General features: G+C 42.0%; 1 protein-coding gene across 1 annotated transcript in view; it reads left to right on the forward strand.

The window, feature by feature from the left end:
* Window positions 1–14,724, forward strand: part of LOC128656825 (cytosolic carboxypeptidase-like protein 5) — a 602,149-nt gene that overhangs the window by 220,768 nt on the left and 366,657 nt on the right. The window contains exon 9 of the mRNA XM_053710990.1: window positions 7,370–7,560. Coding sequence (XP_053566965.1) covers window positions 7,370–7,560 — 191 coding nt within the window. The remainder of the gene's footprint in view (window positions 1–7,369; window positions 7,561–14,724) is intronic.

Consider the following 14,724-nt stretch of genomic DNA (forward strand, 5'->3'; position numbering starts at 1 on the left):
GACGTTCAGGCATTTTGTCAGGCTTTAGTTAGAATTAAGCCTGTGTTTAAACCTGTTGCTCTTCCATGGAGCTTAAACTTGGTTCTTAAAGTTTTTCAAGGGGTTCCGTTTGAACCCCTTCATTCTATTGATATCAAACTTCTATCTTGGAAAGTTCTTTTTCTGATGGCTATTTCCTCGGCTCCAAGTGTCTCGGAGTTATCTGCCTGACATTGTGATTCTCCTTATCTGATCTTTCATTCAGATAAAGTAGTTCTGCGTACAAAACCTGGGTTTTTACCTGAGGTGGTTTCTAACAAGAATATCAATCAAGAGATTGTTGTTCCATCATTATGTCCTTATCCTTCTTCAAAGAAGGAACGTCTTTTGCATAATCTAGACGTAGTCCGTGTCTTGAAGTTTTACTTACAGGCTACTAAAGATTTTCGCCAAACATCTAACCTGTTTGTTGTTTACTCTGGACAGAGGAGAGGTCAAAAGGCCTCGGCAACCTCTCTTTCTTTTTGGCTTCGGAGTATAATCCGTATAGCCTATGAGACTGCTGGACAGCAGCCTCCTGAAAGGATTACAGCTCATTCTACTAGAGCTGTGGCTTCCACCTGGGCCTTTAAAAATGAGGCCTCTGTTGAACAGATTTGCAAGGCTGCGACTTGGTCTTCGCTTCATACTTTTTCCAAATTTTACAAATTTGATACTTTTGCTTCTTCGGAGGCTGTTTTTGGGAGAAAGGTTCTACAGGCAGTGGTTCCTTCCGTTTAAGTTCCTGCCTTGTCCCTCCCATCATCCGTGTACTTTAGCTTTGGTATTGGTATCCCACAAGTAATGGATGATCCGTGGACTGGATACACTTAACAAGAGAAAACATAATTTATGCTTACCTGATAAATTTATTTCTCTTGTAGTGTATCCAGTCCACGGCCCGCCCTGTCCTTTTCAGGCAGGTCTAAATTTTAATTAAACTACAGTCACCACTGCACGCTATGGTTTCTCCTTTATCGGCTTGTTTCGGTCGAATGACTGGATATGGCAGTGAGGGGAGGAGCTATATAGCAGCTCTGCTGTGGGTGATCCTCTTGCAACTTCCTGTTGGGAAGGAGAATATCCCACAAGTAATGGATGATCCGTGGACTGGATACACTACAAGAGAAATAAATTTATCAGGTAAGCATAAATTATGTTTTCTCCAACATAAGTGTGTCCGGTCCACGGCGTCATCCTTACTTGTGGGATATTCTCTTCCCCAACAGGAAATGGCAAAGAGCCCAGCAAAGCTGGTCACATGATCCCTCCTAGGCTCCGCCTACCCCAGTCATTCTCTTTGCCGTTGTACAGGCAACATCTCCACGGAGATGGCTTAGAGTTTTTTAGTGTTTAACTGTAGTTTTTATTATTCAATCAAGAGTTTGTTATTTTAAAATAGTGCTGGTATGTACTATTTACTCAGAAACAGAAAAGAGATGAAGATTTCTGTTTGTATGAGGAAAATGATTTTAGCACCGTAACTAAAATCCATGGCTGTTCCACACAGGACTGTTGAGAGCAATTAACTTCAGTTGGGGGAACAGTGTGCAGTCTCTTACTGCTTGAGGTATGACACATTCTAACAAGACGATGTAATGCTGGAAGCTGTCATTTTCCCTATGGGATCCGGTAAGCCATTTTTATTAAGATAGTAAATAAGGGCTTCACAAGGGCTTATTAAGACTGTAGACTTTTTCTGGGCTAAATCGATTCATTATTAACACATATTTAGCCTTGAGGAATCATTTATTCTGGGTATTTTGATATGATTATATCGGCAGGCACTGTTTTTGACACCTTATTCTTTAGGGGCTTTCCCTAATCATAGTCAGAGCCTCATTTTCGCGCCGGTATGGCGCACTTGTTTTTGAGGACAGCATGGCATGCAGCTGCATGTGTGTGGAGCTCTGATACATAGAAAAGTCTTTCTGAAGGCATCATTTGGTATCGTATTCCCCTTTGGGCTTGGTTGGGTCTCAGCAAAGCAGATTCCAGGGACTGTAAAGGGGTTAAATATAAAAACGGCTCCGGTTCCGTTATTTTAAGGGTTAAAGCTTCCAAATTTGGTGTGCAATACTTTTAAGGCTTTAAGACACTGTGGTGAAATTTTGGTGAATTTTGAACAATTCCTTCATACTTTTTCGCAATTGCAGTAATAAAGTGTGTTTAGTTTAAAATTTAAAGTGACAGTAACGGTTTTATTTTAAAACGTTTTTTGTGCTTTGTTATCAAGTTTATGCCTGTTTAACATGTCTGAACTACCAGATAGATTGTGTTCTGACTGTGGGGAAACCAAGGTTCCTTCTCATTTAACTATATGTATTTTATGTCATAAAAAAATTTAGTAAAAATGATGCCCAAGATGATTCCTCAAGTGAGGGGAGTAAGCATGGTACTGCATCATCCCCTACTTCGTCTACACCAGTCTTGCCCATACAGGAGGCCCCTAGTACATCTAGTGCGCCAATACTCCTTACTATGCAACATTTAACGGCTGTAATGGATAATTCTATCAAAAACATTTTAGCCAATATGCCCACTTATCAGCGAAAGCGCGACTGCTCTGTTTTAGAAAATTCTGTAGAGCATGAGAACGCTGATGATATGGTTTCTGAAGGGCCCCTACACCAGTCTGAGGGGGCCAGGGAGGTTTTGTCTGAGGGAGAAATTTCAGATTCAGGAAACATTTCTCAACAAGCTGAACCTGAAGTGATTAATTTTAAATTTAAGTTGGAACATCTCCGCGCTCTGCTTAAGGAGGTGTTATCCAATTTGGATGATTGTGATTATCTGGTCATTCCAGAACCACTATGTAAAATGGAAAAGTTCTTAGAGGCCCCGGGGCCCCCCGAAGCTTTTCCTATATCCAAGCGGGTGGCGTACATTGTTAGTAAAGAATGGGACAGGCCCGGTATACCTTTAGTACCTCCCCCCATATTTATAAAATTGTTTTCCTATAGTCGACCCCAGAAAGGACTGATGGCAGACAGTCCCCAAGGTCGAGGGGGCGGTTTCTACTCTACACAAGCGCGCCACTATACCCATAGAAGATAGTTGTGCTTTCCAAGATCCTATGGATAAAAAATTAGAAGGTCTGCTAAAGATGTTTGTTCAGCAAGGTTCCCTTCTACAACCAATTGCATGCATTGTCCCTGTCACTGCAGCCGCGTGTTTCTAGTTTGATGAGCTAGGAAAGGCGATTATTAGTAATTCTTCTTCTTATGAGGAGATTATGGACAGAATTCGTGCTCTTAAATTGGCTAATTCTTTCACCCTAGACGCCACCTTGCAATTGGCTAGGTTAGCGGCGAAAAAATTCTGGGTTTGCTATTGTGGCGCAGAGCGCTTTGGTTAAAATCTTGGGCAGCGGATGCGTCTTCCAAGAACAAATTGCTTGACATTCCTTTCAAGGGGAAAACACTCTTTGGCCCTGACTTGAAAGAGATTATCTCTGATATCACTGGGGGCAAGGGCCACGCCCTTCCTCAGGATAGGTCTTTTCAAGACCAAAAATAAACCTAAGTTTCGTCCCTTTCGCAGAAACGGATCAGCCCCAAGGGCTACGTCCTCTAAGCAGGAAGGTAATACTTCTCAAGCCAATCCAGCCTGGAGACCTATGCAAGGCTGGAACAAAGGAAAGCAGGCCAGGAAACCTGCCACTGCTACCAAGACAGCATGAAATGCGGGCCCCCGATCCGGGACCGGATCTGGTGGGGGGCAGACTCTCTCTCTTCGCTCAGGCTGGGGCAAGAGATGTTCTGGATCCTTGGGCGCTAGAAATAGTCTCCCAAGGTTATTCTCTGGAGTTCAAGGGGCTTCCTCCAAGGGGGAGGTTCCACAGGTCTCAGTTGTCTTCAGACCACATAAGAAGACAGGCATTCTTACATTGGGTAGAAGACCTGCTAAAAATGGGAGTGATTCATCCTGTTCCATTAGGAGAACAAGGGATGGGGTTCTACTCCAATCTGTTCATAGTTCCCAAAAAAGAGGGAACGTTCAGACCAATCTTAGATCTCAAGATCTTGAACAAGTTTCTCAAGGTTCCATCGTTCAAGATGGAAACCATTCGAACACTTCTTCCTTCCATCCAGGAAGGTCAATTCATGACCAAGGTGGATTTCAAGGATGCGTATCTACATATTCCTATCCACAAGGAACATCATCGGTTCCTAAGGTTTGCATTCCTGGACAAGCATTTCCAGTTCGTGGCGTTTTCTTTCGGATTAGCCACTGCTCCTAGGATTTTCTCATAGGTACTAGGGTCCCTTCTGGCGGTGCTAAGACCAAGGGGCATTGCTGTAGTACCTTACTTGGACGACATTCTGATCGAGCGTCGTCCCTTCCTCAAGTAAAGGCTCACACGGACATTGTCCTGGCCTTTCTCAGATCTCACGGATGGAAAGTGAACGTGGAAAAGAGTTCTCTATCTCCGTCAACGAGGGTTCCCTTCTTGGGAACTATAATAGACTCCTTAGAAATGAGGATTTTTCTGACAGAAGCCAGAAAAACAAAACTTCTAGACTCTTGTCGGATACTTCATTCCGTTCCTCTTCCTTCCATAGCTCAGTGCATGGAAGTGATAGGTTTGATGGTAGCGGCAATGGACATAGTTCCTTTTGTGCGCATTCATCTAAGACCATTACAACTGTTCATGCTCAGTCAGTGGAATGGGGACTATTCAGACTTGTCTCCGAAGATACAAGTAAATCAGAGGACCAGAGACTCATTCCGTTGGTGGCTGTCCCTGGACAACCTGTCACAAGGGATGACCTTCCGCAGACCAGAGTGGGTCATTGTCACGACCGACGCCAGTCTGATGGGCTGGGGCGCGGTCTGGGGATCCCTGAAAGCTCAGGGTCTTTGGTCTCGGGTAGAATCTCTTCTACCGATAAATATTCTGGAACTGAGAGCGATATTCAATGCTCTCAAAGCTTGGCCTCAGCTAGCGAGGGCCAAGTTCATACATCAACCATCAGGGGGGAACAAGGAGTTCCCTAGCGATGGAAGAAGTGACCAAAATCATTCTATGGGCGGAGTCTCACTCCTGCCACCTGTCTGCTATCCACATCCCAGGAGTGGAAAATTGGGAAGCGGATTTTCTGAGTCGTCAGACATTGCATCCGGGGGAGTGGGAACTCCATCCGGAAATCTTTGCCCAAGTCACTCAACCGTGGGGCATTCCAGACATGGATCTGATGGCCTCTCGTCAGAACTTCAGAGTTCCTTACTACGGGTACAGATCCAGGGATCCCAAGGCGGCTCTAGTGGATGCACTAGTAGCACCTTGGACCTTCAAACTAGCTTATGTGTTCCCGCCGTTTCCTCTCATCCCCAGGCTGGTAGCCAGGATCAATCAGGAGAGGGCGTCGGTGATTTTGATAGCTCCTGCGTGGCCACGCAGGACTTGGTATGCAGATCTGGTGAATATGTCATCGGCTCCACCATGGAAGCTACCTTTGAGACGAGACCTTCTTGTTCTAGGTCCGTTCGACCCACTCCAGCTGACTGCTTGGAGATTGAACGCTTGATCTTATCAAAGCGAGGGTTCTCAGATTCTGTTATTAATACTCTTGTTCAGGCCTGAAAGCCTGTAACCAGAAAAATTACCACATAATTTGGTATATCTGTTGGTGTGAATCTGCAGGATTCCCTTGGGACAAGGTTAAGATTCCTAAGAGTCTATCCTTCCTTCGAGAAGGATTGGAAAAAGGATTATCTGCAAGTTTCTTGATGGGACAGATTTCTGCCTTGTCTGTGTTACTTCACAAAAAGCTGGCAGCTGTGCCAGATGTTCTAGCCTTTGTTCAGGCTCTGGTTAGAATCAAGCCTGTTTACAAAATTTTGACTCCTCCTTGGAGTCTCAACCTAGTTCTTTCAGTTCTTCAGGGGGTTCCGTTTGAACCCTTACATTCCGTTGATATTAAGTTATTATCTTGGAAAGTTTTGTTTTTGGTTGCAATTTCTTCTGCTAGAAGAGTTTCAGAATTATCTGCTCTGCAGTGTTCTTCTCCTTATCTGGAGTTCCATGCAGATAAGGTGGTTTTGCGTACTAAACCTGGTTTTCTTCCAAAAGTTGTTTCTAACAAAAACATTAACCAGGAGATAGTTGTGCCTTCTTTGTGTCCTAATCCAGTTTCAAAGAAGGAACGTTTGTTGCACAACTTGGATGTAGTTCGTGCTCTCAAATTTTACTTAGCAGCTACTAAGGATTTCAGACAAACTTTGTCTTTGTTTGTTGTTTATTCTGGTAAACGGAGAGGTCAAAAAGCAACTTCTACCTCTCTCTCCTTCTGGATTAAAAGCATTATCCGATTGGCTTATGAGACTGCCGGACGGCAGCCTCCTGAAAGAATCACAGCTCACTCCACTAGGGCTGTGGCTTCCACATGGGCCTTCAAGAACGAGGCTTCTGTTGATCAGATATGTAAGGCAGCGACTTGGTCTTCACTGCACACTTTTTCTAAATTTTACAAATTTGATACTTTTGCTTCTTCTGAGGCTATTTTTGGGAGAAAGGTTTTGCAAGCCGTGGTGCCTTCCATTTAGGTGACCTGATTTGCTCCCTCCCTTCATCCGTGTCCTAAAGCTTTGGTATTGGTTCCCACAAGTAAGGATGACGCCGTGGACCGGACACACCTATGTTGGAGAAAACAGAATTTATGTTTACCTGATAAATTACTTTCTCCAACGGTGTGTCCGGTCCACGGCCCGCCCTGGTTTTTTTAATCAGGTCTGATAATTTATTTTCTTTAACTACAGTCACCACGGTAACATATGGTTTCTCCTATGCAAATATTCCTCCTTAACGTCGGTCGAATGACTGGGGTAGGCGGAGCCTAGGAGGGATCATGTGACCAGCTTTGCTGGGCTCTTTGCCATTTCCTGTTGGGGAAGAGAATATCCCACAAGTAAGGATGACGCCGTGGACCGGACACACCGTTGGAGAAAGTAATTTATCAGGTAAACATAAATTCTGTTTTTGTTAAACTTCAGTCACCTCTTCTCCTTGGCTTTTCCTTTCTTTTCCTAACTTCGGTCGAATGACTGGGTTGGGGGGGAAGGGAGGAGCTATTTATGCAGCTCTGCTGTGGAGCTCTTTGCCTCCTCCTGCTGACCAGGAGGCGATATCCCATAAGTAAGGATGAAATCCGTGGACTCGTCATATCATAAAAGAAATAAATTTATCAGGTAAGAATAAATTTCCTTTTTTGTTTTACTTTTTTTGTTGGATTTCTAAAAAAATCTGGTTTACTCTTCATCTCGTGGCTACCTAATGTTAAAGAAATAGTCTGACATTTTGTTTTTTCTTTATATAAAAATAAGTAAATGTTGCTGTTTTGTTTACTAGATTGGTAGAGCTGTGGCCATCTCGGCCTTAGATATGGAAGATTGCAACCCCTGGTCCAGACTCATAATGTCAGAGTACAACAACCTGACAAACGTACGTGCCTGGATGCTGAAGCACGTGCGCAATACCAAGGGAATTATTGCCGGCGCGTCCAAGAAAAAAGGCATGAAGACCCCACCTAAGGCCTGCAAGTAAGTTATAGGTTCATCACTGGGTACATAATAGAGGGGTATTTAACACTGTGTCTGCCGTGAAGCTATGCAGTGAGTTGTATGCCTTTATGGCAATCAAGAAGTTAAAATGGATATTGCCTCCACATATGTACTTCTTTTACAGTATATTCATTTAAAAAAAAATTTGAATACATATGAATGTGTTTAAATGGTCTTAACTGTCTACATGGCCATTTTTTTTATGTTCAAATAAATCCAGGGTGTTTTCTGCAAAAAGCTCAAGGAAATCACCACCACTTTTATTCAGCAATTACAAATGATCAGACTCTGCTGGGCTCCAAATCGAGAGCAGATTTATCAGCCTGGTCATATTGCAACATTCCAGACACTAAACCCCACATTTTTTTTACCATACGAATTTGTAAGTGTTTTATGCCTCCTTATTTAGTGTCATTGCTAGATATCAAGAAGCAGTGATGTTTCCATGTGTGCCGCTTGTTCTTAAACGTCTGTCTTTGCTTTTTATACATGCTTAACCCTATGACTAACAGCAAAATCTGCATCATATTGCTACTTACCTGTAGTAATCTTTGATTGCCTAATTTAAAGGGTCATTTTGCTTGTAATAACAGACGGCTAGATTACGAGTCTTGCGTTAGCCTTAAAAAGCAGCGTTGAGAGGTCCCAATGCTGCTTTTTAGTGCCCGCTGGTATTACGAGTCTGGCAGGAGAGGGTCTACCGCTCACTTTTCTTCCGCGACTCGAGCTTACCGCAAATCCTCTACGTCAATTGTTTATCCTATCTTTTTAATGGGACTTGCCTAACGCCGGTATTACGAGTATTGGAAGAAGTGAGCGGTAGACCCTCTCCTGTCAAGACTCCTACCGTATTTAAAAGTCAGTAGTTAAAAGTTTTATGGGCTAACGCCGTAACATAAAACTCTTAACTTAAGTGCTAAAAAGTACACTAACACCCATAAACTACCTATTAACCCCTGAACCAAGGCCCCCCCCACATCGTAAACACTAAAATAAAATTATTAACTCCTAATCTGCCGACCGGACATCGCCGCCACTTAAATATATTAACCCCTAAACTGCTGCACTCCCGCCTCGCAAACACTAGTTAAATTTTATTAACCCCTAATCTGCCGTCCCTAACATCGCCAACACCTATCTACATTTATTAACCCCTAATCTGCCGCCCCCCCCAACGTCGCCGGTACTATATTAAATTTATTAACCCCTAAACCTAAGTCTAACCCCCCTAACTTAAATATAATTTAATTAAAACTAAATAAAATTACTACAATTAAATAAATGAATCCTATTTAAAACTAAATACTTACCTATAAAATAAACCCTAAGCTAGCTACAATATAACTAATAGTTACATTGTAGCTAGCTTAGAATTTATTTTTATTTTACAGGCAACTTTGTATTTATTTTAACTAGGTAGAATAGTTATTAAATAGTTATTAATTATTTAATAACTGCCTAGCTAAAATAAGTACAAATTTACCTGTAAAATAAATCCTAACCTAAATTACAATTACACCTAACACTACACTATCATTAAATTAATTACATAAACTAACTACAATTAACTACAATTAAATTAAATAAACTAAAGTACGAAAAACAACAAACACTAAATTACAGAAAATAAAAAATAATTAAATTTTTTTTAAACTAATTACACCAAATCTAACCCCCCTAATAAAATAAAAAAGTCCCCCAAAATAATAAAATTCCCTACCCTATACTAAATTACAAATAGCCCTTAAAAGGACCTTTTGCGGGGCATTGCCCCAAAGTAATCAGGTCTTTTTTACCTGTAAAAAAAAAATACAATACCCCCCCAACCCTACTCTAAAACCCACCCAATCCCCCCTTAAAAAAACCTAACACTACCCCCTTGAAGATATCCCTACCTTGAGGCGTCTTCACCCAGCCGGGCACAAGTGGACCTCCAGAGGGGCAGAAGTCTTCATCCGATCCGGGCAGAAGAGGCCCTCCAAGCGGCAGAAGTCTTCATCCAGGCGGCATCTTCTATCTTCATCCATCCGGAGCGGATTGGGTCCATCTTCAATCCTGCCGACGCAGAGTATCCTCTTCAAATGAAGTCCAAGCGAAGAATGAAGGTTCCTTTAAATGACGTCATCCAAGATGGCGTCCCTTGAATTCCGATAGGCTGATATGATTCCATAAGCCAATCGGAATTAAGGTAGGAAAAATCCTTTTGGCTGATGCAATCAGCCAATAGGATTGAGGTCGCATTCTATTGGCTGATTGGAACAGCCAATAGAATGCGAGCTCAATACTATTGGCTGATTAAATCAGCCAATAGGATTTGTCCTACCTTAATTCCGATTGACTGATAGAATCCTATCAGCCAATCGGAATTCAAGGGATGCCATCTTGGATGACGTAATTTAAAGGAACCTTCATTCTTCGCTTGGACTTCGTTTGGAGAGGATGCTCCGCGTCGGCTGGATTGAAGATGGACCCGCTCCGGATGCATGAAGATAGAAGATGCCGTCTGGATGAAGACTTCTGCCGCTTGGAGGACCTCTTCTGCCTGGATCGGATGAAGACTTCTGCCCCTCTGGAGGTCCACTTGTGCCCGGCTGGGTGAAGACGTCTCAAGGTAGGGAGATCTTCAAAGGGGTAGTGTTAGGTTTTTTTAAGAGGGGATTGGGTGGGTTTTAGAGTAGGGTTGGGAGTGTGGGTGGTGGGTATTAATGTTGGGGGGGGTATTGTATTTTTTTTTTTTTTTTTTTTACAGGTAAAAGAGCTGATTACTTTGGGGCAATGCCCTGCAAAAGGTACTTGTAATTTAGTATAGGGTAGGGAATTTTATTATTTTGGGGGGCTGTTTTATTTTATTAGGGGGATTAGATTAGGTGTAATTAGTTTAAAAAAATTGTAATTATTTTTTTATTTTCTGTAATTTAGTGTTTGTTGTTTTTCATTCTTTAGTTTATTTAATTTAATTGTAGTTAGTTCATGTAAATAATTTAATGATAGTGTAGTGTTAGGTGTAATTGTAATTTAGATTAGGATTTATTTTACAGGTAAATGTGTACTTATTTTAACTAGGTAGCTATTTAAAAGTTAATAACTATTTAATAACTATTCTACCTAGTTAAAATAAATACAAAGTTGCCTGTAAAATAAAAATAAATCCTAAGCTAGCTACAATGTAACTATTAGTTATATTGTAGCTAGCTTAGGGTTTATTTTATAGTTAAGTATTTATTTTTAAATAGGAATAATGTATTTAATTGTAGTTATTTTATTTAGATTTATTTAAATTATATTTAAATTAGGGGGTGTTAGGTTTAGGGGTTAATAACTTTATTATTGTGGCGGCGACGTTGGCAGCGGCAGATTAGGGGTTAATAATTGTAGGTAGGTTGCAGCGACGTTGGGGGGCAGATTAGGGGTTAATAAATAAAATGTAGGGTTTGGCGATGTTGGGGGCAGCAGATTAGGGGTTCATAAGTATAATGTAGGTGGCGGCGGTGTCCGGAGCGGCAGAGTAGGGGTTAATAATTTATAATTTAGGTGGCGGCGATGTCGGGGACGGCAGATTAGGGGTTAATAATTGTAAGATTAGGGGTGTTTAGACTCGGGTTTCATGTTAGGGTGTTAGGTGTAGACATAAAATCCATTTCCCCATAGGAATCAATGGGGCTACGTTAGGAGCTGAACGCTACTTTTTTGCAGGTGTTAGTTTTTTTTTTCAGCCGGTTCAGCCCCATTGATTCTTATGGGGAAATCATGCATGAGCACGTTTAACCAGCTTACCGCCACTGTAAGCAACACTGGTATTGAGGTGAGATGTGGAGCTAAATTTTGCTCTACGCTCACCTTTTTGCGGTTAATACCAGCGTTGTCTTAAGGGAGCGTAAAAAAAAGGCTCGTTAGCAACGCACCCCTGTTACCGCAAAACTCGTAATTTCGGTGAGAGTGCTTTCTTTTATTAGACCATTCTATTTTTAACCAGTTTCCCTTTTTTTTCTTCAATCAAAAGTTTGTTATTTTCAAATAGTACCGGAGTTGTACTATTTTATCTCAGGCAGTATTTAGAAGAAGAATCTGCCTGCATTTTCTATGATCTTAGCAGATTGTAACTAAGATTCACTGCTGTTCTCACATATGTCTGAGGAGTGAGGTAACTTCAGAGGGAGAATGGCGTGCAGGTTATCCTGCTATTGAAGTATCTGCAGTTTTAAGTTTTTCTAGGGACTAGAAAATGCTGCTGGTACCTGATTAATTTAAGTTAAGCCTAAAAACAGTGATTTAATAGCGACTTGTATCAGGCTTACTACCAGAGATATATACTCTGATAATTTGGCAATATAAAACATTTGCTGGCATGTTTAATCGTTTTTATATATGCTTTGGTGATAAAACTTATTGAGGCCTAGTTTTTTTCACATGGCTGGCTTGATTTCTCCAACATTGGTGTGTCCGGTCCACGGCGTCATCCATAACTTGTGGGAATATTCTCTTCCCCAACAGGAAATGGCAAAGAGCACAGCAAAAGCTGTCCATATAGTCTCTCCCAGGCTCCGCCCCCCCCAGTCATTCTCTTTGCCGCTCTGAACAAGTAGCATCTCCACGGAGATGGTGAAGAGTATGTGGTGTTTAGTTGTAGTTTTTTATTCTTCTATCAAGAGTTTGTTATTTTAAAATAGTGCTGGTATGTACTATTTACTCTGAAACAGAAAGAGATGAAGAGTTCTGTTTATAAGAGGAGGATGATTTTAGCAGCAGTAACTAAAATTGATTGCTGTTCCCACACAGGACTGTTGAGCTGAGAGAACTTCAGTTGGGGGGAACAGTTTGCAGACTTTTCTGCTTAAGGTATGACTAGCCATTTTTCTAACAAGACTGTGTAATGCTGGAAGGCTGTCATTTTTCCCCTCATGGGGATCGGTAAGCCATTTTCTTAGTCTCAAACAGAATAAAGGGCTTATTATGGGCTATAAACTGGTAGACACATTTATGGGCTAAATCGATTGCTTTATTTAGGTATTATATACAGTTTGAAGTTGAATTTCACACTTTTATAACTTTGGGGAACGGTTTTTACGCCAGGCACTTGTTTAGACACCTTCCCAGTCAGGAAGGGCCTTTCTCTGTAGTAGGCAGAGCCTCATTTTCGCGCCATTACTGCGCAGTTACTTTTGAGAGCAGTACATGCAGCTGCATGTGTGTGGGTCTGGAATTCACTGAAAAGGTTCCTAGAAGGCTTCATTTGGTATCGTATACCCCCCTGGGATTGGTGAAGTCGCAGCAAAGGCTGGGGCTGGGACTGTAAGGGGGTTAAAGTTGTAAACGGCTCCGGTTTCCACATTTTAAGGGTTAACAGCCTGAAATTTGGGGTGCAATGCTTTGAATGCTTTAATTTGGTAAAGATTGGATAATTCCTTCATAGTTTTTCACATATTCAGTAATAAAGTGTGCACTGTTTAACATTTAAAGAGACAGTAACGGTTTTGTTTTAAAACGGTTTTTGTGCTTTATTAACCAGTTTAAGCCTGTTTAACATGTCTGTGCCTTCAGATAGATCATGTTCTGTATGTATGGAAGCCAATGTGACTCCCCCTTCTAATATGTGTGATAATTGTGCCATAGCGTCCAAACAAAGTAAGGACAGTACTGTCACAGATAATAAAGTTGCCCAAGATGATTCCTCAGATGAAGGAAGTAGACATAGTTCTACATCATCTCCTTCTGTGTCTACACCAGTTTTGCCCACGCAGGAGACCCCTAGTACTTCTAGCGTGCCAATGCTTGTTACTATGCAACAATTGAAGGCAGTTATGGATAACTCCATAGCAAATATTTTATCCAAAATGCCAGCATTTCAGAGAAAGCGCGATTGCTCTGTTTTAAACACTGTAGAGCAGGAGGGTGCTGATGATAATTTTTCTGTCATACCCTCACACCAATCTGAAGTGGCAATGAGGGAGGTTTTGTCAGATGGGGAAATTTCTGATACAGGAAGAATTTCTCAGCAGGCAGAACCTGATGTGGTGACATTTAAATTTAAATTAGAGCATCTCCGCGCATTGCTTAAAGAGGTGCTATCTACTTTGGATGATTGTGACAATCTGGTCATCCCAGAAAAATTGTGCAAGATGGACAAGTTCTTAGAGGTCCCGGTGCACCCTGACGCTTTTCCAATACCCAAGCGGGTGGCGGACATAGTGAATGAGTGGGAGAAGCCAGGCATACCTTTTGTCCCTCCTCCTATATTTAAAAAATTATTCCCTATGGTCGACCCCAGAAAGGACTTATGGCAAACAGTCCCTAAGGTCGAGGGGGCGGTTTCTACACTAGCCAAACGCACAACCATTCCTATTGAGGACAATTGTGCTTTCAAAGATCCTATGGATAAAAAATTGGAGGGTTTGCTTAAAAAGATTTTTGTACAGCAAGGTTACCTCCTTCAACCTATTTTGTGTATTATTCCTGTCACTACAGCAGCGTGGTTCTGGTTTGAAGAACTAGAAAAATCGCTCAGTAGGGAAACTCCGTATGAGGAAGTTATGGACAGAATTCACGCACTTAAGTTAGCTAATTCCTTTATTTTAGATGCCGCTTTGCAGTTAGCGAGATTAGCGGCGAAAAATTCAGGGTTTGCAATTGTGGCGCGCAGAGCGCTCTGGCTAAAGTCTTGGTCGGCGGATGTATCTTCCAAGACAAAATTGCTTAATATCCCTTTCAAAGGTAAGACCCTTTTTGGGCCAGAATTGAAAGAAATTATTTCAGACATCACTGGGGGTAAGGGCCATGCCCTCCCACAAGATAGGCCTTTCAAGGCTAAGAATAAGTCTAATTTTCGTTCCTTTCGCAATTTCAGGAACGGACCGGCTTCCAACTCTGCAGCCTCTAGACAAGAGGGTAACGCTTCCCATACTAAACCAGCTTGGAAACCGATGCAAGGCTGGAACAAGGGTAAACAGGCGAAGAAGCCTGCTGCTGCTACCAAGACAGCATGAAGGGGTAGCCCCCGATCCGGGACCGGATCTAGTAGGGGGCAGACTCTCTCTCTTTGCTCAGGCTTGGGCAAGAGATGTTCAGGATCCCTGGGCACTAGAAATAGTCTCTCAGGGTTATCTTCTAGAATTCAAGGAACTACCCCCAAGGGGAAGGTTCCACATG

The sequence above is a fragment of the Bombina bombina genome, chromosome 4 (assembly GCF_027579735.1).
Source record: "Bombina bombina isolate aBomBom1 chromosome 4, aBomBom1.pri, whole genome shotgun sequence".
NCBI lineage: Eukaryota > Metazoa > Chordata > Amphibia > Anura > Bombinatoridae > Bombina > Bombina bombina.